General features: G+C 38.7%; 1 protein-coding gene across 1 annotated transcript in view; it reads left to right on the top strand.

The window, feature by feature from the left end:
* The first annotated feature begins 19580 nt into the window (after positions 1–19580).
* The window catches only part of LOC136866526 (inositol oxygenase), a 69724-nt gene continuing 63414 nt past the window's right edge, over positions 19581–25890 (top strand). The window contains exon 1 of the mRNA XM_067143574.2: positions 19581–19672. Within this exon, the coding sequence (XP_066999675.2) occupies positions 19646–19672 (27 nt within the window). The 5' untranslated portion in view covers positions 19581–19645. The remainder of the gene's footprint in view (positions 19673–25890) is intronic.

Raw genomic sequence — 25890 nt, 5'->3', positions numbered from 1 at the left:
ATTCTTTCCAGAACATTTCCATTTTTTCCACTTTTTCACTCTTTCCATAAGTGCTTCCTCATATACGTTATTCCACCATACTTTCTTTTTAGTTTTAACTGATCCAAATACTTTCTTCGCTGCACTATTAATCTGTTTAGATAATTCTGGCCATTTGCCATGCTGAGTTATTTTAATTTCTTCCTGAAAGTTTTCTATAGTTGCTTGTGTAATGTTGAGCCTATCTATGTTGTATTTCATTAATTTTCTCGGCCTTCTTTGATTCCTGCGAGGTAGAAGCTTTAGCTTAATTTTAGAGAGGTAATGATCGGAGTCAAACTCCCCACTTCTTATTACTTTAACATTCATAATTTCCTTAATACTTTCTTGAGAAATAGCTACATGGTCCAACTGAAACTCACCTAACATCGGATTTGGGGACACCCATGTTTTAGCCTTTCTTGGAAGTTTCTTAAAGAAGGTCGACATTAATTTTAGGTGAAAGGATTTACAGAGATTAATTAGTCTCATGCCATTTTTGTTTGTTCTTTGGTGTGCCGGATATGCCCCTACTGTTTTGCTGAAAACTTTTTCTTTGCCTACCTGTGCATTAAAATCACCGAGTAGAATAATAACATTTGATTTTGGAATTTTTGACATTTCATCATCTAGAAGACTCCAGAATTCTTCAGTTTTACTTGGGTTCTTGCTATTATCTTCATTTATTGGTGCATGACAGTTAACAAATGTATACTTTTTGTTCTTGCATTTAAGTGTGAGAAGAGATAACCTTTCTGAACTAGATTTAAATTTCATAACATTATCAACTATTGCTTTATGGACATAAAAGGCGGTACCTAGTAGTGGCATTCCTTTCATAATTTTGACTGCTGGTTTACCTTTAAAGATTCTATAATTTTTGGTGTCTGTTACATTCTCATCCATAAACCGTGTCTCTTGAGCTGCTAAGATCTGGATTTCATGTCTATCTAAGAAAATTTCCAGTTCTTTCTGTTTGCCGGTTTTTAGCAAGGAATTTACATTAAGAGTGCCTGCAAAGAATTTCCTCTTAAATTTAAGTCTGAAAGGATTCCAAGGATGCTCCGACTCACCCTTATTGCAGATGTTGGGACTCCCCAGAACCCTAGGTCCCGATGCATTGCATAACGCAATGGTGGATTTCTCTTCCGAGCTACCACCTGGGGTAGTGCTTTCATTCAGCGGACTTTCCATTCTGCAATTGAAATTGTACATTGTACAAGGTAGGAAATTAATTCCAAGATAAGATCGGATTGTTAGTCCGAAATGATTTTTTATTCGTGCTTTACTCCACTAGGTTCTTCCGCTCTCTCCGCCGTTGGGACATTAAATTCCTCATCCGCCTTCGAGACCGTTGACCAGGTTTCACCTGTAACCCTAGGCAGGGGCCCTTACAGGGTGCTACCATCCGGAGCCAGATGGACCCAGGTTTTTTTACGAGGTTGTTACTCCTCCCCCTCCTCCTTCCCCATCACTTGCAAGATGGGGTCCCGGGCTTGGGACCGGCAATGGCGGAGTTTTTATTATTATTATTATTATTATTATTATTATTATTATTATTATTATTATTATTATTATTATTAATGTTATTCTTATTCTTATTATTATTATTACTATTATGTGTTGCTGGGATGAATGATGACAGGGAAAACCGGAGTATCCGGAGAAAAACCTGTCCCGCCTCCGTTTTGTCCAGCACGAATGTCACATGGAGTGACCGGGATTTGAACCACGGAACCCAGCTGTGAGAGGCCGGCGCGCTGCCGCCTGAGCAACGGAGGATCCTTATAAGTACATTAAGAACAGTAAAATCAATTGGTCTCACCTCCTTTTACACCCCACCGCCGTTAGTTTTTACTGCCAACCCCCCCCCCAAAAAAAAATTAAAAGAAGGCGTGTTTCTTTATGTTTAAGGGAGATTCCAAACACCAATGTTCACGTCTATTACCTTCAGTTTTGAGATATAAGTATCCCCATAAATATAATATACTTTTGTCACTTCATTTCAAACTAATCCCCCCCCCCCTAAGTGAATTTTCCCGCAAAAAATACTTGTTTCTTTAATAGTGAAGGATCTTCTAAATACCAATTATCACGATTCTAACTTCTTCACTTTTAGATTTATGTGTCCTCATGAAAGGAATTCAACTCCTTTACACTCCCTCCCCCCAAGATGGTTTCCCCCCCAAAACGCGGTTTTCTTTGTTTTTACAGGAGATCCAAATACGAATTTTCACGTCTGTAACAACTTTAGTTTTTATTAGATGTATATATTCTCATACAATTAAAGTCAATTAATTTTTCAATTATTTCACCCCCCTCCCCCCGCTTCATTGGATTTTCCGAGAATACGTGTTTCTTTACTTTTAAAGCAGATTGCAAATATCAAATTTCACGTCTGTAACATCTTCATTTTTAAGATATCAGTAGCCTAATTAAAAGAATTCAACACAATTTTCAGTCACTTTCACCCCCCCTCCACCCAAGTGGTATTTCCGAAAATTAAAAATACACGTTTCTTTATGTTTAATAGAGATAAAAATACCATTTTTCACTTCTGTAACATGTTAAGTTTTTTTAGATATACTGTAAAAATTCTCATTTTAAAATTTCACCCCTTCTGGGTTCCCCTTAAGTGGAGTTTCCAAAAACAAATCACCTATGTTTCTTTACATTTACAGGAGATTCCAAACACCCACTTTTTACGTCTGTAACATTTTACGTTTCCAAGATAATCTTTCAAAAAATTCACCCCAATTTGTCACTTCTGTTTAACCGCCATTAATAGGATTTTCCAAAAACTAAAAAAATACGCGTTTCTTTATTTTTAAAGGAGATCCCATATACAAATTTTCAGCTCTGTAATATCTTGCGTTTCTGAGATATATGTATCCTCATTAAAGGCATTCAACCCATTTTTTACCCTTTTACACCCCTCCTATTGGGATTTACAGGAAACAAAAAAATACGTGTTCCTTTATTTTTAGAGGAGATTCTTACTACCAATTTTTACATCTGTAAATTTTAAAGTTTTAAGATGTAGACACATTCATTTTAAAAAATTCACCCCCCTTTTCACCCCTCAATATTTGGATTTTCCAAAAACGAAAAAATACGTGTTTCTTTACATTTAATGTAGATCCCAAATACCAATTTTCAGGTCTGTAATATCTTCAGGTTCTGAAATATGAGTAGCCTCATTAAAGGCATTCAACCCATTATTCACCCTTTTACACCCTTCCTATTGGGATTTTCCGAAAACAAAAGAATACGTGTTTCTTTATTTTTAAAGGAGATTCTAAATACCAATTTTTACATCTATAAACTGTAACAGTTTTGAGATATAGATACACTCATTTTAAAAAATAACCCCCTTTTGACCGCCCATTAATTGGATTTTGCAGAAACAAAAAAATACGTGTTTCTTTATTTTTAAAGGAGATCCCAAACACCAATTTTCAGGTCTGTAATATCATCAGTTTCTGAAATATATGTAGCCTCATCAAAGGCATTCAACCCCTTTTTCACCCCTTTTCACCCCTCCTATTGTGATTTTCCGAAAACAAAAAAAATACGTGTTTCTTTATGTTTAATGAAGATTCTAAATACCAATTTTTACACCTGCAAACTTTAAAAGTTTGGAGATATAGATTCACTCATTTTAAAAATTCACCCCCTTTTCACCCTCCCATTAATTGGATTTTCCAAATACACTGACTTACAGAGCAAATGCAACACCAAGAAGGAGTGGTCAGAACTTTATGCCAACTGCAGGGTAGACTGACGTCACGGAGGTATGCTCATGATGAGAAATGCGCCGCTGTGCTGCGCACGTAGCGAACGATAAATGGGACACGGCGTTGGCGAATGGCCCACTTCGTACCGTGATTTCTCAGCCGACAGTCATTGGAGAACGTGTTGTCGTGTGCCACAGGACACGTGTATAGCTAAGAATGCCAGGCCGCCGTCAACGGAGGCATTTCCAGCAGACAGACGACTTTACGAGGGGTATGGTGATCGGGCTGAGAAGGGCAGGTTGGTCGCTTCGTCAAATCGCAGCCGATACCCATAGGGATGTGTCCACGGTGCAGCGCCTGTGGCGAAGATGGTTGGCGCAGGGACATGTGGCACGTGCGAGGGGTCCAGGCGCAGCCCGAGTGACGTCAGCACGCGAGGATGGGCGCATCCGCCGCCAAGCGGTGGCAGCCCCGCACGCCACGTCAACCGCCATTCTTCAGCATGTGCAAGACACCCTGGCTGTTCCAATATCGACCAGAACAATTTCCCGTCGATTGGTTGAAGGAGGCCTGCACTCCCGGCGTCCGCTCAGAAGACTACCATTGACTCCACAGCATAGACGTGCACGCCTGGCATGGTGCCGGGCTAGAGCGACTTGGATGAGGGAATGGCGGAACGTCGTGTTCTCCGATGAGTCACGCTTCTGTTCTGTCAGTGATAGTCACCGCAGACGAGTGTGGCGTCGGCGTGGATAAAGGTCAAATCCGGCAGTAACTGTGGAGCGCCCTACCGCTAGACAACGCGGCATCATGGTTTGGGGCGCTATTGCGTATGATTCCACGTCACCTCTAGTGCGTATTCAAGGCACGTTAAATGCCCACCGCTACGTGCAGCATGTGCTGCGGCCGGTGGCACTCCCGTACCTTCAGGGGCTGCCCAATGCTCTGTTTCAGCAGGATAATGCCCGCCCACACACTGCTCGCATCTCCCAACAGGCTCTACGAGTTGTACAGATGCTTCCGTGGCCAGCGTACTCTCCGGATCTCTCACCAATCGAACACGTGTGGGATCTCATTGGACGCCGTTTGCAAACTCTGCCCCAGCCTCGTACGGACGACCAACTGTGGCAAATGGTTGACAGAGAATGGAGAACCATCCCTCAGGACACCATCCGCACTCTTATTGACTCTGTACCTCGACGTGTTTCTGCGTGCATCGCCGCTCGCGGTGGTCCTACATCCTACTGAGTCGATGCCGTGCGCATTGTGTAACCTGCATATCGGTTTGAAATAAACATCAATTATTCATCCGTGCCGTCTCTGTTTTTTCCCCAACTTTCATCCCTTTCGAACCACTCCTCCTTGGTGTTGCATTGTCACTGTCAGTCAGTGTACAAACAAAATACGTGTTTCTTTATTTTTAAAAGAGATCAAAAGTACCAATTTTCAGGTCTGTAATATCTTCAGTTTCTGAGATATAAGTACTGGTATACTGATTAAGGGCATTCAACCCATTTTCCCCATTTTCACCCCTTTTCACCCCTTTTCACCCCTTTTCACCCCTCCTATTGGGATTTTCTGAAAACAAAAAAATACGTGTTTCCTTATTTTTAAAGAAGATTCTAAATACCAATTTTTACATCTGTAAACTTTTAAACTTTCGAGATAGACACACTCATTTTAAAATTTCACCCCTCTTTTCACCCTCTTAGCGAAGGAATATCCAAAAATCCTCTCTTAGCGAGCACCTACATCTTAATATGAATATATCCCCAAAATTTCATTTCGTTACGTCCAGTACTTTTGGCTCTGCGATGATGAATCAGTCAGTCAGTCAGTCAGTCAGTCAGTCAGTCAGGACAAGTTATTTTATATATATACTAGCAAGATACCCGTGCTTCGCTACGGTATTATACTGAAATTTATAATTGAATGCTTATTGTTTTAGATATATAATCCGCCGAAATTCGCGATCTGACCCGTTTTCTGCGAGAATCCGCCAAAATTCGCGATCTGACTCGTTTTCTAATAGATTACGGCAAGTTTCCTCCCATTTTTCAATCTTTCTTTCCAAAAACGATTTCGTACTTCCCGGGCTAGGCCCAGGTATTCCACCAAGTTAGTTGGGTCCCTAAATCTTTGCCATCTTTTCCTATAATCATTTTTAATATGGATCAAATCCTTCAGGGGATCTGTCGTGGTGTCGTCTTGGGTGCCTTGGCGGTAGCCTACTGAACCCGCGGCCGGACTGCATTCTTAGTCATTAGCCGTCCAGGACCCGTTTCTGGCGTGGTCCACACATGTGACGACGGTCCAGAACATTATTATTATTATTATTATTATTATTATTATTATTATTATTATTATTATTATTATTATTATTATTATTATTATTATTATTATTATATGTTCTGGACCCCACAGCAATATGCAAGACCGCTACTTGGCGGTAAATTACATCTGCTGCCATTGTCATTGTTGACAATGTGGCCAGCACCATTGTCGCGCGTAGGCAAGTGTGCGGGATTTCTGGCGATACGAATGACATACCTCCGTGTATTAGTGACCTTATTATAGAGGTGAACAATTTGACGGTCAATATCATTCCTATCGTTTATTTCAAATGTGTTTAAATTTTTATTTATATGCCAGGAGAATCTACTCTAATCTAAGAACGTTCTCCGAAGGAAAAGATGGCTGTTGAAACAGAACCCAGGAAAGATTAAAAATGATCGGTTTATGATCAGAATAAGTACATCGAAAGTCAACAGCCTGTTTCCTATCATTCGACAGGATCAGGGATGGAATGAATAAAGCCCCATCTAGCGGCGACAATAGGAATTGTGCCGGCTGCCGAAGCTCCCCTCTGGAGCAATGATCGATGAGTGACAAATGAAATAAAATATTGGACAGTGTTGCTGGAATGAATGATGACAGGGAAAGCCGGAGTATCCGGAGAAAAACCTGTCCCGCCTCCATTTTGTCCAGCACGAATGTCACATGGAGTGACCGGGATTTGAAACACGGAACCCAGCTGTGAGAGGCCGGCGCGCTGCCGCCTGAGCAACGGAGGCTCCTTATAAGTACATTACGAACATTAAAATCAATTGGTCTCACCGCCTTTTACACCCCACCGCCGTTAAGTTTATTTACCCCACCCCCCAAAAATTAAAAGAAGGTGTGTTTCTTTATGTTTAAAGGAGATTCCAAATACCAATGTTCACGTTTATTACCTTCAGTTTTGAGATATAAGTATCCCCTTAAAAATAATTCACTTTTTCTAACTTCCTTTCACACTCCCCCCCCCTCACAAAGTGATATTAAGGCAAAAAATACTTGTTCCTTTGATAGTAAAGGATCTTCTAAAAACCAATTATCACCACTCTAACCTCTTTAGTTTTTGATTTATGTGTCCTCATGAAAGGAATACAGCTCCTTTTCACTCCCGCCCCACCCAAGATTGTTCCCCCCCCCCCCAAACGCGCTTTTCTTTCTTTTTAAAAGAGATCAAAACACCAATTTTCACGTCTGTAACAACTTTAGTTTTTATTAGATATATGTATTCTCATACAATTAAGTCAATTAATTTTTTCAATCCTTTAACCCCCAAACCCCCTTCATTGGATTTTCCGAGAATACGTGTTTGTTTACGTTTAAAGCAGATTCCAAAAATCAAATTTCACGTATGTAACATCTTCATTTTTGAGATATCAGTAGCCTAATTAAAAGAATTCAACACCATTTTCAGTCACTTTTACCCCCCCCCACTTCCCAAGTGGTATTTCCGAAAACTAAAAATACACATTTCTTTATTTTTAAGAGAATTAAAAAATTACCATTTTTCACTTCTGTAACATGTTAAGTTTTTTGAGATATACTGTAGAAATTCTCATTTTAAAATTTCACCCCTTTTTACTTCCCCTTTAGTGGGGTTTCCGAAGACAAATCACCTGTGTTTCTTTACACTTACAGGAGATTCCAATTACCCACTTTTTAAGTCTGTAACATTTTACGCTTCTCAGATATTCTGTAGATATAGTCTTTCAAAAAATTCACCCCAATTTGCCACTCCTGTTTAACCGCCATTAATTGAATTTTCCAAAAGCAAAACTATACGTGTTTCTTTATTTTTAAAGGAGATCCCATTTACAAATTTTCATTTCTGTAATATCTTCAGTTTCTGAGATATATGTATCCTCATTAAAGGCATTCAACCCATTATTCACCCTTTTACACCCCTCCTATTGGGATTTAGAGAAAACAAAGAAATACGTGTTCCTTTATTTTTAATGGAGATTCTAAATACCAAATTTTACATCTATAAACTTTAAAAGTTTTGAGATATAGATACACTCATTTTAAAAATTTCATCCCTCTTTTTACCCCCCATTATTTGGATTTTCCCAAAACGAAAAAAATACCTGTTTCTTTATTTTTAAAGTAGATCCCAAATACCAATTTTCAGGTCTGTAATATATTCAGTTTCTAAGATATATGTATTCTCTTTAAAGGCATTCAACCCATTTTTCACCCCTTTTTACCCCTCCTATATGGATTTTCCGAAACCAAAAAAATACGTGTTCCTTTATTTTTAATGAAGATTCTAAATACCAATTTTTACATCTCTAAACTTTAAAACTTTTGAGATATAGATGCACTCATTTTAAAAATTCACTCCCCTTTCACCCTCGCATTAATTGGATTTTCCAAAAACAAAAAAATATGTGTTTCTTTATTTTTGACAGCGATCGAAAGTACCAATTTTGAGGTCTGTAATATCTTCAGTTTCTGAGATATAAGTAGCGGTATCCTGATTAAAGGCATTCAACCCCTTTTTCACCCTTTTTCATCCCTCCTATTGGGATTGTCTGAAAACAAAAAAATACGTGTTTCCTTATTTTTAAAGAAGATTCTAAATACCAATTTTCACATTTGTAAACTTTTAAAGTTTTGAGATATAGACACACTCATTTTAAAATTTCACCCCCCTTTTCACCCCCTTAGCGACGGAATATCCAAAAATCCTCTCTTAGCGAGCACCTACATTATAATATGAATATATCGCCAAAATTTCATTTCTTTATGTCCAGTAGTTTTGGCTCGGCGATGATGAATCAGTCAGTCAGTCAGTCAGTCAGGACAAGCTACTTTATATATATAGATATAGATCAGAGGGGCGGGCGGCGTGGAAAGTGCTTGTGTGCCAATAGTGCGTGGATGCAGGAGATGGGGGCTTGGTAATGGCCACCAGAGATTGACAGCAGGCAAAACGGAGGGGAAGATCGTACATAGCAGGTCATATACATAATTAAATAAAATAATTTGGGGCAGAAGGCCTCAAATAAAAAAAAATATAACCTTCAATCTCCTGCTAAATTTAGTGGCTATCGAAAATAGCAAATCAATTATACAGGTTTCACCTGGGAGAGGTGAACTCAAAGATCCTCTCTGTGGCTGGATCGCTTACTAATAATGTAAATGGTGTCAAAAAATCTAAAATGATGCACGGCCCATGGAATCTGGGGGCAAACTTGCCCGCAGGAACAAAATTCCTAACCATGACTTGACCTCCAACTTTTAAATTGGTGGGCCTCCGTGCACGATCATATCTTTCCCTAACATTTTCATGGGACACTTTAAGATTGGCCTTAGCCTTCTTCCATAGATCTCTAATATTATCTGGATCTATTGTCCCTGGTAATACCTCATTAAGTGACCAAAGGTTAGAGAGCGGCGTGTTAGGAACAAATTTAAACATAAGATAAGCTGGTGTGAACTTGTGAGACTCATGAACTGCCGAATTTAAAGCAAAGTCCAACCAATGCAGGGACGTATTGCACCCTTGCAGAGCTCCTTCGGTGTAGATTAGATGTCATATGTTGCCTCGGCTGCCCTAAAAAAAAATATACTTACCGAAGGTGGTGAGGTCCTCTTCTCAGGCGCGATCAGTCCCTGTCGTCGAATCAGGATGCATAGGGATAGTGCATTCGGTAAACTATTGACTACAATAATTTATGACTCAGACTGATTTGAGTTTAAATATGTGTATAAAATTTTATTGATAAATCAAAAGAGAAAAGTAAATAAATTTTATAAAATGTAAAATAGACTTGTTAATGTTACATTATTTCCATATGAGACTGTACAGCTAGAACTCTCATTAATGACACACATGACCATCTCGTTAATCCCTAAAGAATAATATTGATAATTTTCCATAAAATCTGTTTAAATGATGTTTCCCATATTTGTTCATCCAATTATATAATGTCTGTGTAACTGTACACAATTACCAGGATAATGTTGTTTATAGACCAGGTGGATCAATTGAATAACAATATACTCATGAGAACATTTAGTGATGATAATGATAATAATAATAATATTAATAATAATAATATTGATGTGAATAAATTTTTATACAGCCAATTCAAGTTATTCATCAAAATACTACTTGCCATCAGTCAAAATAATTATAATAGATAAAATTGTTTTTTAGATATTAAAAAAAATATCGATATTAATTAATTAATAAAATTATTTTGATATCACTGAATTATATTGTAAACTAATTAAAAGAATACAGGAAAGTCTCCACAGTATATCCCAAATGCATATCTGAAGTTTGGAAAACCAACCTAAAATGTGATACAATAGTAATAATAATAATAATATTAATAATAATAATAATAATAATTGAAATAATACGACGATTTTGCGCAGATGAAATCTAGGAATGTCATTACTAATCTCTCAAATATGTGAAATAAGTTTGCAAACAAACATACCATAAGTTACCATAATATAATAATTAATTAATTTTACTAATTTACTTGCACTCAAATTTATTAATCACATAATTAATTGCCTAACTAACCACTGGAAACCATTATCATGTGACTCAAATCCTCCAATGTAGTGATATCAACGAATTTACAATGCATCGAGATGATAATAATAATACTATTGTAATAACAATAATAATAATAATAATAATAATAATAATAATAATTGAAACGATAATAATACTATCACTTAATGACTGTTATTTTTATGTTGGATATCATAAAAAAATCCTAAAGAATTAATATTCGCCTACCAAAATCCAATATTGTTGTTAACCAAATCGTAGTTAAATTGAATAAAATAAAAAAATATAAAATGTTATTATTTAATTAATTAATAAATCCACAATTGACTGACACAAGTGATTAATATGGTATTCATCAAAACTCCCTAATTGCTTGTGAATTGCATTGGTAAATGTTAAATAATAAGATCCAATATTAATAATAATAATAATAATAAATAATAATATATTAACCTGACCTGTAATTGCAGTACTCTTGATCCACCATCCTAATAAATTATAATATGTTTGTGTCAGTTATCTTAGAACATTCATTTGCCATGAATAACACCATTGGAATAGAATCTTTCTTAACAGTGCTTACTGCGTTTTCTTTATTTATAGAACCATAATTACCACAACTTGATGAAATACCTGATCCACTGTGTAAAGACGTAACCATGAAATTCTCATAATAGAGTTCACCAATATTAATAATAATAATAATATTTCTCTGATCAAAACTGTTACTGAGTTCCCATAATCTCAATATCTTCCTTCCAGGTGCAATAAACAATAATTGCTTGACCTGAGAATTCAGTAACTTTAACTCACATAATGGACCTTGGTTGTTGTTGCACACAAAATCTAAAGCTTTGCTTTCATACATGCGAGTGACCCTTACTTAGATACCGTAAATTAATCTGGAAAAGACAACTCCCCTACTTTAAATAAAACATACACTAACTTATACTAATATGTACACCAAGCGAGATAACGCAGCCAGAAATCCTATCCTAATACCTAAAGTTCCACTAATATATATACATAGATGAACCTTGTCATCTGCACATACCACATTTTTGGCTTATTTCAGCGTCTCAACATTTTATAATTCGCTGAAACCCAGCCATGACCCATTGCAAATGTTAATGTGGTTTCTTCAGAATAAAATACATAGACAATGCACAGACAATAAAAGAATGTACCTAAATGATGGCTAATATGAGGCAAATAAAAATAATAAATATATTTAATATTAATAATAATAATAATCATCTGCTGAAAACCAAATAAAGTAGTCCCTACTGGCAAGCATCCACACCAGCCCAGTTGCGTGATCCATGTTACCAACCTAACTTTAAAATATCATTCAAATGCGTACTATAATTTTACTCTGAATAAAACGATATTGTGTCACGGCTAAACCATTTATATGTATCATTTGGTCCTTTTAACTCGTATACCTTCTTTAACTGGCTTATTTATTTCCTCACATTTATTCATTTACGACGTCATCACCATTTCTTATTCTGCATGCATCTCAGCTCTCACGCTGATACCTACATTTCCATTATTTATTGAGAATATGTTCACCATACTCTTTGTTCTCCATAATTATCTTCAGGTAAATAACCTCATGTGTTACCATATACTCTCAACTACGGACCTTCAGACATCCCAAATAAATTACCGTTGCTCAATATCGTTTCTTTTACTCGACAACACTTTGATTTACCTGAGCCAAAAATAAATCCTTTTATTTAGCATTGTTCACTCAACTGTCTAACCGCGTTACTTGCCATAGCAACCAATATGTGGAAGTATCAGTGTTACTGTCGTCCCAACAGAATTCTCGACAGTAACTATTAAATATATATATATATATATGTTATATTATCATTAATTGACTTCTTCACTCTTCCACCACGATAACTGTGCTTGCGTGAGACAAATAAAATTCCGCCTAAATGCAACACTGACAATGCTACTGATAGTAATAATAATAGTGCGGGTATATGCGAATCATTCACTATAATTGCCTCAAAAATATAGCTAGTTCGATACTACCAGATCAAATTTTGTACACACACGATTAATAATAATAATAATAATGAATAATATTTTACACTACTCATAAACAGACTTATCCTAATTTTCTGGCTGTGTACTCGGGTTTCATAATTACATCATCGTCACTCGCATACCTATTTAAATAAAGATACCATTATCAAAGGAAAGCTTTAGATTTTAAATCAAACATGAGATTGTGTACTCACATTGATGGCATTTCGGGATCACCAGGACTAAAGGCAGCCATGTTGTCTTACAGATTCATGACCAACATGTTAATATCATTGACCATTCTTGCTGTATCCGGCATTGGCTTATATTACTACTTTTCACTCTTGCTTGACACTTTGCACACGTTTATTTCCTGCTCATAATATTAAACACGACAACTTGTTTTAAAACTAGACATTACACTGTAATACATATATACACACATACGCAGTACTCAGATATTTTGGAACTTAGGCCGGATTTTACGTACTATGCTTTAACACACTGCTGCTTCTCACGTAGCGACGTCTTTCATGGGCTCAACGGTTTCCTTTGTAAAGACCCAGCTGAGGGAGAAAGTGTCCACCCCCACTCGACCTAAATACTATAGAGAGGGAGAGTATTTCCTCCGCTCAAATGTTTCAAACATACTAACAGCTCCGTTGTAGCAGGCTAATTGTTCTCCACTATTTACGGCTTACATATATATTTTAAAACTGTTTGGGTTGCTCTGCGGGCTACACACTCCAACTGAAGTTACCTAAGATGCAACTACTGCATAATTCAAAGTTTCGTCTTCACCCTGCATAAACTGAACACTTGTAAAATCTGTCAATTTAATACTCCACTCACTCGGGCGGTTTTAAATACCTTAACAACTCAACTACTGTTTATAAAGCGTATTTCCACCTCCACTGTAGTAATAAATACACACAATTCTGTACCTTTGTACTTGAATACGGAGCAAAGTTAAGACACGTCTGACCGCCACAAGACTCTTGATGATGACTGACCCGTGAGAAGCCACTACTCGGGGGATGTTGGCGCATTAATCGGCGTAGGAACACTAATTCTTGCCACTAAAAATCCCAACTAAAGGAATGCTGGGTAGCTCCAAAACAAAGTTACTGAAAACATGAAATGCCTTGTACACACAGACTGCATAAATTCTTGTTACTGCCATGACGCACCATGACTCTTAAATTGTTCGTAATTACTTTTACAATACAGTAGGCGTTAGTTGGACTATATCTTCTGCCGCGCTGGTGAACCACGCTCCACGCTGGCAAGGGGTTCCCACTGCCGGTGATAACAAACATCTGGATACACAATATTCCAATCCATTTGCCACAAACCAATAAGTTAGTTCAGAATTATTACAATAATTACTGACATCTCCTCTTGATATAATCTTCCTTAAATACTGACAGGGATTAATTACAAGCCACATGTCATTTGGTCGCGCTAATTTTGAAATTATTTAAATGCAGCAATCTGATTGGAGCGCTTACTCCGCTGTTCATCTACATGGACGAGTTCATTCCAGAATAAGGGGATTCGGGTATCTAGAACCATGATTTTCCATCTCACTCACTCCTGCCAGTACTTTTCCACTCCTATTACGCAGTTCCAAAAGATGACGCAACAACAGGTGTCCAATAATTTATTTTTAGCAGAGAAAGAAGCGTGGGTTCCCATCAAGGCTTCATTCTCACGAGCTAGCTACCAGAAATTTCCAATGCTGTCCCTTTGTTTAAGAACGCTGGCTATTACTATTTATATACAAATACAATTATTAAGATGTTGCCAATCAGACTCATCCGATGGGTGCAGTATCCCACCTGGAATGATTTTCAATTATAGCAATTAGAGCAGATCTAACATTACGATTGACCCGCTCAGCCAGAGATGGTTGAGAATAATACGCCGATGTAGTTACATGTGATATAGACAGATCAAAACAGAATTTACGGAAGAGGTTGGATGTAAAGGCTTTAGCATTATCAGAAACTATACAGGGTTATTCACCTAACATGTTACACGAAAATAACTTCTAAACCATTGAAGATATAGGCATTCTGTTTTCATATTCGTAAGGCATTCACAACCTCCCGATTTGGCGTCGGGTGCTCTACCAATTGAGCTATGGTGATTCCCAACAAAGTAGAGCAACCGACGTGAAATCGGGAGGTTGTAGGTTCGGGTCCCACCGGTCTCCGGTTGGCCATTTTTATTCTGTACTTAACAGATCTTCAACACGTACTAAATGTACGTAACACGACCTAATAGGTTGAAAGTCGGTTTCGATTATTATTATTATTATTATTATTATTATTATTATTATTATTATTATTATTATTATTATTATTATTATTATTATTTATTATTGATTTAACACCACTAAGGAGCGCTGGTGACTAGTTCTTCCTCGATGCTCTTCTTTGTTCCCAATATCTCTTGAGCCCTGCTGATAATTTCTCCTTTCTCTCCTGTGAAAGGGGCTTCCGACTTCTAGGGACTCTAGGTGGTGGGGTCCAAGACTACACCATAGCACAATATTTGGAACGATCTTCTATATCAATATCTGAAATCCCATCCGAATCCAAGTCCTTCTGTACTTCATTAAGCCACAAGCTTCCAGTCTTATTATTATTATTATTATTATTATTATTATTATTATTATTATTATTATTATTATTATTATTATTTCTTTCTTAATCTGCTTACCCTCCAGGGTTAGTTTTACCCTCGGACTCAGCGAGGGATCCCACCTCTACCGCCTCAAGGGCAGTGTCCTGGAGCTTCAGACTCTTGGTTGGGGGATACAACTGGGGAGGATGACCAGTACCTCGCCCAGGCGGCCTCACCTGCTATGCTGAACAGGGGTCTTGCGGGGGGATGGGAAGTTTGGAAGGGTCAGACAAGGAAGAGGGAAGGAAGCGGTCGTGGCCTTAAGTTAGGTACCATCCCGGCATTTGCCTGGAGGAGAAGTGGGAAACCACGGAAAACCACTTCCAGGATGGCTGAGATGGGAATCGAACCCACCTCTACTCAGTTGACCTCCCGAGGCTGAGTGGACCCCGTTCCACCCATCGTACCACTTTTCAAATTTCGTGTCAGAGCCGGGAATGGAACCCGGGCCTACGGGGGTGGCGGCTAATCACACTAACCACTGCACCACAGAGGCGGACATTATTATATATATAATTCGCTGGGGCCATCAAGGACACGTTAAGTCTTGTTGCATTTGACACTGAACTTGGCCTTCTTTAGAGCCCAAATTTCCCTCATTCTTTGTGAGTGGGCCTGCTTACGCTCCTCTGTCCAAGGGGCACCGTGTCTTCTCTTCGGTTGCTCATCTCGGTTTAGCCCGTTCGTCAATATTTTCTTGCGGAAGAGATCTCTGTTAAGGGCGTATTCAGCTGAGATATGTAGCATTTGCAGGTCTTCTTTGGTATTTCTAAACCAGGGAATTGTGGTTTTGGGGTTTGAATAAAAAAAGTGAAAGATTCCTTTAGTTAACTTTCTTCTGTCCATTCTTTTCAGATGACCGTAAATTCGTGCCCGTCTTTTCCTGATTGTGTCGGTAATTTTCTCTATTTTGCTGTAGACTTCCTTGTTGGATCTCTTTTGATGGATTCCATTTCTGTACTTTGATCCCAAGATTCCTCTCTTTTCTCCAGTTCTTCAAGGAGTCCTCTGTTGGCATTTAGAGACAGGGTTTCGGCTGCATATAGAACTACTGGCTTCAGAACTATTTTTTGTTGTAGATTGTGCGGGATGTTTGGTAGGCTATTTCCAGTTTGCGTACTCGCTCCTGAAGTTATTCTTTGTCCAGTCCATTTTTCATGATGATCTCACCCAGGTATTTGAATTTGTCTACTCGGGTGATGTCCCCGTATTTTGTATGGAGTTTTGGTGGAGCCTCTTTGATGTTAGTCATTACTTCTGTTTTCTCAAACGATATCTGCAAACCAGTTTGTACGGCAATTTCCTTTAAAATTTCAACTTGAGCTCTAGCGGTTTCTATGTCGGTTGAGAGAACAGCAATATCATCGGCAAATGCTAAGCAGTCTGTTGCGATCCCCTTGGATTTGGTTCCTATTCTCAATGGACTGTAGTTGGTTTCCTGTAATCTCACCCGCCAGGTTCTGATGATCTTTTCAAGAACACAGTTGAAGAGTATCGGGGATAGCCCATCACCTTGTCGGACTCCTGTTTTGATGTCAAAGGAATGCGAGAGACATCCGTGGAACTTCACCTTGGATTTTGTATCGGTCAGGGTGGCTCTAATTAATGCCATCAGTTTCAAATCAACTCCAAATTCATTTAAGATGTTTAGCAGGACTTCCCGGTCAATGGAGTCGTACGCTTTCTTAAAGTCCACAAAGACAGACACATACTGCTTGGATCTGATGATCGTTTTGAGATTTTGGATCTGTTCAGCTGTTGAGCGACCTTTTATGAACCCTCCTTGGTATTCACCTATTTGATGTTCGACTCGTGCTTCCAAACGCTCCAGGATGGCAAGTGATAGAATTTTGTAAGTCACGGGTAGCAAAGATATTCCTCTGTAGTTGTTGATGTTCTTCATGCTGCCTTTTTTGTGTAATGGATGGATCAAAGCTATTTTCCAATCTTCGGGTAGGGTCTCCTTGTTCCAAATTTCTTCTATTTGCTTTTGCAAGATATCAAGTGATTCTTCTGGGGCATATTTCCATAGTTCTGCTACTACTGAGTCTTCCCCCGGCGCTTTGTTATTTTTGAGACGGGCAATGTGGCGCTTGATTTCATCTCTGTCGGATGGTCTGGAATCTGGGTACCTGAGTAAGGGTTCCTTGGTCTCAATGGCGCTTTGCGGTTTAGAGCAATTAAGTAAATTCTTGAAGTAATATGCCAAAATGCTGCAATTTTCTTCATTTGACGTCGACAGTGTGCCGTCCGTTCGCTCAAAGCATAGAGATGGTGGTTTATAGCCAGTGAGTTTGCGTTTGAAGGCTCTGTAGTACTCTCTGCTTTCATTCTTCCTAAAGTTTTGTTCTATCTTTTCAATGAGAGATTTTTCGTATTTACGTTTCTCAGTTCTGAACACCCTAGCTGCTTGGGCACGTTGGGTTTTGTAGGTTTCCCAATCATTTTCTGATTTCGTAGAGTAGTACTGTTTCCACGCATTGAGTCTTTCTTGGAGGACTGATTCGCAGGTACCATTCCACCAGGCATGCTTTTTGCTTCTCTTGATTTCTGCAACGTCTTTGGCGGCCTCAACAAGGAGACTTTTGGCGTTGTTAAAGTCACAGTCATTTGGTTTAGCCTTCTCCTGGAACTCCTCGACCCTTTGCCGAAGTTTATCATTGTCTAAGCGTGTGATCTGTTTGGTTGTCTTCCTTGTGTTTGCGGGAATTGGTTTGAATTTTATAAGAGACATATAATGATCTGAGGCCACATTGATGCCTTTCTTTACCTTGACATTCATAATCTCAGGGCTGTTTCTCCTGGAGATCGCAACATGATCAATTTGGAACTCTCCGAGAGCTTGGACGGGAGAACGCCAAGTCATTTGCTTTCTGGGTAGATGGCGAAAGTGGGTCGACATGACCTGCAGGTTGTGATATTCGCAAATGGTCACCAGTCTTTTGCCGTTGGGATTGGTTCTTTAGTGAGCAGGGTAATTTCCTATAACTTTCTTGTACTTCTGCTCACGACCTAGTTGGGCATTGAAGTCACCCAAAAGAAGCTTGACATGGTGTTTGGGGATTTTGTTCATTTTTTCATCCAGTAGGTCCCAGAAATTATCGACTTCGTCTGGATCAGACTTGTTCTTATCGTTTGTAGGAGCATGTGCGTTAACTAGGGCGTAGGTTTTGTTCGCGCATTTAATTGTGAGTATAGACAATCTGTCATTCACAGGTTCGAAATTTGCAACCGATTTAAGGATCTTGGTTCTAACAGCAAACGCGGTTCCAAGCATCACAGCTCCATTGAGGATTCCTCTTTGCGCTTTGCTCTTGAAAAATCGGTAGCCTTCAGATTCAAAAATCTCTTCATCTGGGTACCTAGTTTCCTGTAGGGCCACTATGGATATCTGATTTTCGTGAAGAGCTTTGGTGAGGGTTTTCAGCTTGAGAGTTTGTGTAAGTGAATTTATGTTTATGTTGAAAGTTGCTAGAAAGGTTTTAGATTTTGGCCTGAGTTTTTGACTCTTCGGGGTACACCGAGACGCTCCGACTCGTCTCTTGCATGATGTCGAGTCTCCCCCAGAATCCGAACGAGACTCGTGCGCCGTGGCGTTCACGACGAGGGATTTATCCGAAGATTTACTCCCTGGGGTATGTTTCTTGAAATGTTGTGCTATCATGCTTTTTGACTTGACTTTGCTTTGGACGGGTACCCATCCTTTTACAACTAGGGTTGTTAGCCCTAGAGGTTGCCTCAAGATGTTTTCTGGCTTCTGGTCATTTACCAGTCTTCGCCGTAACCCTGGCAAGGGACCAGTTTTTTTTTTTTCACGGTGGTATTTTATTTCCCTACTACCCTCTGACTCTGCTGGCGGCAGAGCCAGCGAGCTTCCCCAATTCCAATGGGACGCGCCCGATGGAGGTACATTATTATTATTATTATTATTATTATTATTATTATTATTATTATTATTATTTTTTAGACAGTTGTGAAAATATAATACCTTGTAATTTTTTCATCCCTTTACAGCAAATTTTGATTTGAAGAAATAATAAAATAGTTCGTTTTTTAAACACATTTTGTACGTTCCCCACCCCCTCCCTCCTTTTCTTTTCTTAAATAAGATGATTAGAAATGCAATGATGCTATCCGTGTTGCATCAGCATTGGTCAGGCGAGCAAGTGCATAACTTTTGCAACGACATTGTAGAGCAGCGAAGGTCAATTATTGATAACGAGTATATTAGGGGCTGTGTAATGGCGACCGGATCCAGTAGCTAGAGTTATTTTATAGTGCCAAGATGAGTCTCACAGAGCTGAGCCCGGTGGTGAGTTAACTTTAGCGGCGTTGAAATACTTCGAGAATGTAATCCAATTTTTCGATCAAATGTATCGGAAACGTGTATAAGAATTTTTTTGGAGACATTTTTCTTAGCCTTAGAAAGATTGGTAATGAAGCCATACCATTTAATGTCGACTCAGTTAATCTACGTACAAAATAAGAGTTTTGTTTGTACATTGAGCAGAATTAAAGAAATAATTGTATTTCTGTATCGGTCGTGTCCACAGTAACAAGAAAGTGCACTTTTTATTTTTCCGTCATTTCTGTCTATCTGTTTGTATGTACGCGCAGAATTGAATGAAAATCGGTATGTAAAGTCGGAGAATAAGGCGCTAAAATCTAGGTTATACATAATTTTATTCATGCTGAGTGAAATTGTAGTTTAGGGGAAGGCCTAAAAATCAATTTTCAATAATCTTTGTTACTAGTGGTCCTATCGACAAATACTACATAACTGAAGTTGTATAGAATTAAATTTCAGCTAATTTATAACTTGTTCATTTTTATTCATGAATTTCGATTTTTGTTGCTAAGTCCATATCAATGCCGAATCTCGGGAAAATGGGTAAACAGAATTGAATGGAAATCGGTATGTTAAGTCGGAGTATAAAGCAATATAGTACAGGCTATAAATAACTTTATTCACGCTGGGATAAAGTGGTAGTTCAAGGAAAGGCGCCTAATATGTAATTTTTAAATACCTATGTTGCTAGCAATTTAATAAAGAAATCTTATTCACAGCGTGTACACGACTTCATCTAGAATTCTGTATACAATGTAGAATTCTGTAGCGAAGCGCGGTTACACCAGCTAGTGTATCTATAAAGCTTTTTTAGCCTGACGAGCACTACAACATACCCGTTTCTTAGTTAATTAGTAGTGTGTTATTACTTGTGTTTTCAACAGACTGAAAAGCGTTAAAGTTGTATTATTTCTTAACCTACCCTACATAGACGCAGTTGGAGTTGAACTTCGCAGTTTCGAACTACATTTGCATTTACTCTTGAGCTGCTCAGTTCAATGTGACATCGAGCATTGCATATTATACGACAGAACATGTCAAGATTTATTTGTCCAGATTCGTTAACTCCAGCATTACTAACATATCTCGAACTTCCATTACTCGAATTTTCAGTATCTCGAAGTAACTTCAATATCCCGGACGTTTGTCCTATTCTTCACGTGTATTTATTTCTCTATTACTCGAAATTCGGTTACACGAATTTCTCGATTTCTCGAAGCAAACATTTCCTGTCTTGAAGCAAAAAACTACTCTGCTAACTCGAATTTTGTGCAACATTAACTGTGCAATACGGCATTTGTGGTTTGTGAGGAACAGTTAACAAGTAAAGAAAGGGTTACAGTGATGCTGGCAGCTAATATGACGGGAGCCGAAAAACTAAAACTTCTAGTGATCGGAAAATCGGTGAAGCCTCGCCGTTTCTCGGGTGTCAATTAATTACCGGTCTCGTACGAAAGCAACCCTGAAAGTCGCGGATGACAAGCTCCATTTATGAATCTCGGCTGCGTGTATTGACGAGAAGTTTCAATATGAAGGGAGGAAAGCTTAACAGTAACAAACAGAAGAGACAAACGAACTTTTTTCCGAAGGTGTTAATGGAGGTATGTTTCTTGTCTTTTAAAAAGTTGCTGCAATAAAGGTTATAATTAAAGTGATGCCGTAAAATAGTTTGTTTTTATATTTTTGTATATTTTTTGTATATTTTTAAATACTGATAAAATTGATGTATCAGTAGATACACATGATTCAATTATGCGCTATACATGCTCAAAAACGATATTCTTTATATTTCGAAATTTCTCCATTCGCTCGAGTATAGGTTGTTTATAGTCTGAGGAGGGTGTTGTTCTTTCATGGTTGTTCATTAAAATGTGTATTGCATGGAATTAAATGATTAAAAGTATTTCATTTTATCACTTACTATATTCTAAAGATTGGGCGTTCTGAACCCAGGTTTGCGGGTTCAATTTCAGCTCAGTCTGATGGGCCTGTTGTCATGGGGTGGTGACAGAATGCATCCACGGTATCCCCTGCCTGTCATAAAAGGTCACTAATAGGGGAACGTGGGATCACGACTTGGGAGCGTGAGTTGATGTACACGGTTCCCGCAACTGAGTTTGATATCGCTTTCATTCAACTGTGTCAGGCTTCTCAACTTCATCTTACTATCTGACCTCTCTTGGTCAACTTTTGTTTTCTTCCTACCCTGAGAATCCGTTTCTTCAACGAATGTTAAGTGTTAACACTGCTGTTAAGAGGACGTAACACATAATTTAACGAAATGATTGTCTCATCAAGTATTGTTAACTCTAACAAATGGTTAATACTTGTGTTAAATTAACATGGCAGTAGCCTTGTCTAAACTTCAAAATGGAGGCATGTAGAAGACGTAAGTTTGAGGACTATTTATAAACTGAAGAAGGTAAAGGACAACCCATACTAAGAAAAAGACGACCTTTTAGAGTTGTCAGGAGAAAGATATCTAATTACCAAAGCCACAATGAACAAAGTACTAGAAGACATTGAAAATAGATGAGAGTTCCCAACAGATTGAAACTTACAGTACCGGGCGAGTTGGCCGGCCGTGCGGTTAGGAGCGCGCAGCTGTGAGCTTGCATCCGGGAGATAGTCGGTGCGACGTAAAAAAAAAAAAAAAACACCTTAAAGTGTCTCCAGTGCAACAGTTGCTTGTAGTATTTACAAGGAGGGGTCAGACCCTGCGTCCAATCTATTTCAACGAGCTTAATGTACCTGTTGAGGGACACTCAACAGTACCTCGTGTTTGAGGGTTTCGGTCAATACGCTTTGGTTTTCGAAAATATTACGGACAAAAAATGTCATGAGGCAGGATCCGCTTCGGACCAAGATAGAACACTAAAAGGCGAACACATTTTACTTAAACATGTCAGGTTCGCAACCTAATAATTTCCGAAAAATTGATGAACCCCCCATTTCAATGCAACACGTATATACTAGGAGAGTTGCAACACTTGTCTACCAACCGCGACGAAGTGAGTTCGAGTCCCGCCGTAGCTATATTTTTTATACAAATTAAATTATTATTTGAGGAAACGTGAAGGTAAAAATGCGAATAAAAATATTAGGCAAACTGCAGTGAAATTCATTTTCTACCTCAAATTAATTTATATACACACACAGAGAGAGAGAGAGAGAGAGAGAGAGAGAGATCCAGCAGTAAATGTGAGAACGTTTAGGCCTAGGTACATTGCAGCTCGTTGAAATCGGTTGACTGCAGGGTCTGACCTCTCCTTGTTAGATATTATGCTTGAGACACTTTTCATGTAATTGTAGTCGACCACTGTGAAATATAGTCACCGGGAGAGTTGGCCGTGTGGTTAGGGGTGCGCAGCTGTGAGCTCGCATCCATGAGATAGTGAGTTCGAGCCTCATTGTCGGTATCCCTGAAGATGGTTTTCCGTGATTTCTCATTTTCACACCAGGCAAATGCTGGAGCTGCACCTTCATTAAGACCACGGCCACTTCCTTCCCACTCCTAGTCCTTTCCTATCCCATCGTCGTCATAAGATCTATTTGTGTCGGTGCGACGTAAAAAAAATGTAAAAAAAATAGTCATGTTTATGGGATTTTCTAACCATGGGATGTTCTGTAGATTCCTTGTAGGCTTCAGTGAATAATCCCCCTATTTCCTCCTCATTCTGTACGAACCATTTACTAAACATCATGGGATGAAATGGTAGAGATTTGTCTTCGTGATGAATAATGTATTTTAAATCATGTACTGACTAGAACTGGGTAAGTAGCTGGGCTGCTCGGGTCATGTAGATTAGATATCAGTTTGCATTCGGCAGATAGTGGGCTGGAGCCCTACTGTCGGCAGCCCTGAAGATGGCTTTCCGTCTTTTCCCATTTTCACACCAAGCAAATGCTGGGGATGTACGTTAATTAAGGCCACGGTCGCTTCCTTCCCACTCTTAGATTTTTCCTATCCCATTGTCGTCATAAGACCTATCTTGTGTCGGTGTGACGTAAAGCAAATTGCATTTACTAGGGTTGATTTATTAGTCTGATCTAGCTTTTTCTGTAACTACAGAACTATACTATGCAGCCGATACCGAAGTCTCAGTTATAATAATTTGTTCGATTACACCACAGAAGAATATGTCCGGATCTATGGCTAAATGGTTAGCATGCTGGCCTTTGGTGACAGGTGTCCCGGGTTCGATTCCCGGCAGAGTCAGGAATTTTAGCCATCATTGGTTAATTTCGCTGGCTCGGGGCCTGGATGTATGTGTCGTCTTCATCACCATTTCATCCTCATCACGACGCGCAGGTTGCCTACGGGTGTCAAATCAAAAGACCTGCATCTGGCGAGCCGAACATGTCCTAGGGCACTCCCGGCACTAAAAGCCATACGCCATTTCATTTACAGAAGAATATTCGAAGAAAATTAAATAAAAACTATTCAAATGTAGTATTAAAACTATAAAACTGCACAGCTAATAAGCATTAGCACGCTAAAAAGCTCAGGTCCCCCCGCAATAATTGAAAAAAATGGGCCCCTCATTTCCTGATAAGGAAAGTTACAATTTGATTTAATAGTACAGGGTTGTATATTATTACAGTGAACAACAACGACGCAACGATAATAATAATAACATAATTTAATTTTAAAAATCGAAGGAATTAAAATAATACACTTATATTTATATGGTACGACCATAGCAGTGCGACAGGCATCAACAGTCGGCACAATTCCTATCCTCGCCGCTAGATGGAGGTTCATTCATTCCATTCCTGACCCGGTCGAATGACTGGAAACAGGCTGTGGATTTTCATTCATATGGTACGAACACACACACACACACACACACACACAAGAAATGAATATTGCAATTATAGTAACCAAAACACGCTGACCGTCACAATATTAAGAAATAATCTCGTTCCTGGGACCAAAAAATTTATAACTCAACCGTCCATCATAATCCTGCTTAGCTGCACTGCCGAGAGTTATAAACAGGCTCGAAACTTAAGTATTTAGAGTTTAGGTAAGGAGGATGTCTTTGTTATCGCATCCTCGCTGACTACTGGGTTTTCAGAACTGACAAATTACCGGTACTTCGAAAGACTTGTTCATTGTTGTGAGTGGCAACAATGGATGGTTATTATTGGAACAGGTTGGAAAATGCACATTCTTTCAGAAATAACTACCGTACTCCTTCATATTGACGAAATAAGCTCTATACTACGACGGCCTAAGTTTGGAATAACCCTCTGTAGTACAAATAATAATATGTTGTGTGCTGTACCTTTATCAATATGTAAAATCACTCTTCAGCTACTGAATTAATAAACAGTCGTGGGCCACTCACAAGCCATGGGCTCCCCGCTCCGCGGGGTCTGTGGGGTCCTTATCGCCGCCACTGCTAATAAGTCTAGTCTATCATTAACTTCGCGCCAAGAGAGCTTGTTCGAAACTGTGTTGACTGATTGTTACTACACCAACATTTTATTGGCACTGTTATCGAATAAATGTATGAAAGAAATTAAGTGTTCGGCGAAATTTGTGCATAATACGATCTCAGATGCACAACTCATCAGAGTATCATGTTCTAACGAAAACGTGGTTATTTTGGTTTCCATTTTCTTTGCTATAATTATTTTTAAATACATTGGAACCTCGATATCTCGAATCACATTGGAAGCTGATCTATATTTCGAGTTATCGAAATTTCGAGATATAGAGAATACCGATTTTTGAGCGTGTAAGCCTATAGCATATAAGTGAATCATAAGTATCTACGGGCTTATACAGTACTTTTAACTTCGTCTTCCTTCTTCCCCATGGCACTACAGCCCTTGGCCTACCAAGCGACCACTGCTCAGCCCGGAGGCCTGCAGATTACGAGGTGTCGTGTGGTCAGCACGACGAATCCTCTCGGCCGTTATTCTTGGCTTCCTAGACCGGGGCCGCTATCTCACCGTCAGATAGCTCCTCAATTCTAATCACGTAGGCACAGTACTTTTAACAGTATTTAAAAATAATTTTATTTACAATTTATTTCTTTATTTATTAGCTGAGGCACCTGAGCTGAAGCTCACTGTAGTGCAGTACATTCTAATATTATCATGACTTCAGAGTATTTATAAAGTAAATTAATACACTCCAGTAGTACAAGTTTGTTACATCAAATCAGTTA

Source organism: Anabrus simplex, chromosome 3, assembly GCF_040414725.1.
Source record: "Anabrus simplex isolate iqAnaSimp1 chromosome 3, ASM4041472v1, whole genome shotgun sequence".
NCBI classification, from domain to species: Eukaryota; Metazoa; Arthropoda; class Insecta; order Orthoptera; family Tettigoniidae; genus Anabrus; species Anabrus simplex.
The sequence above is the reverse complement of the archived record's forward strand: the minus strand, read 5'-3'. Positions and strand labels throughout refer to the sequence as shown.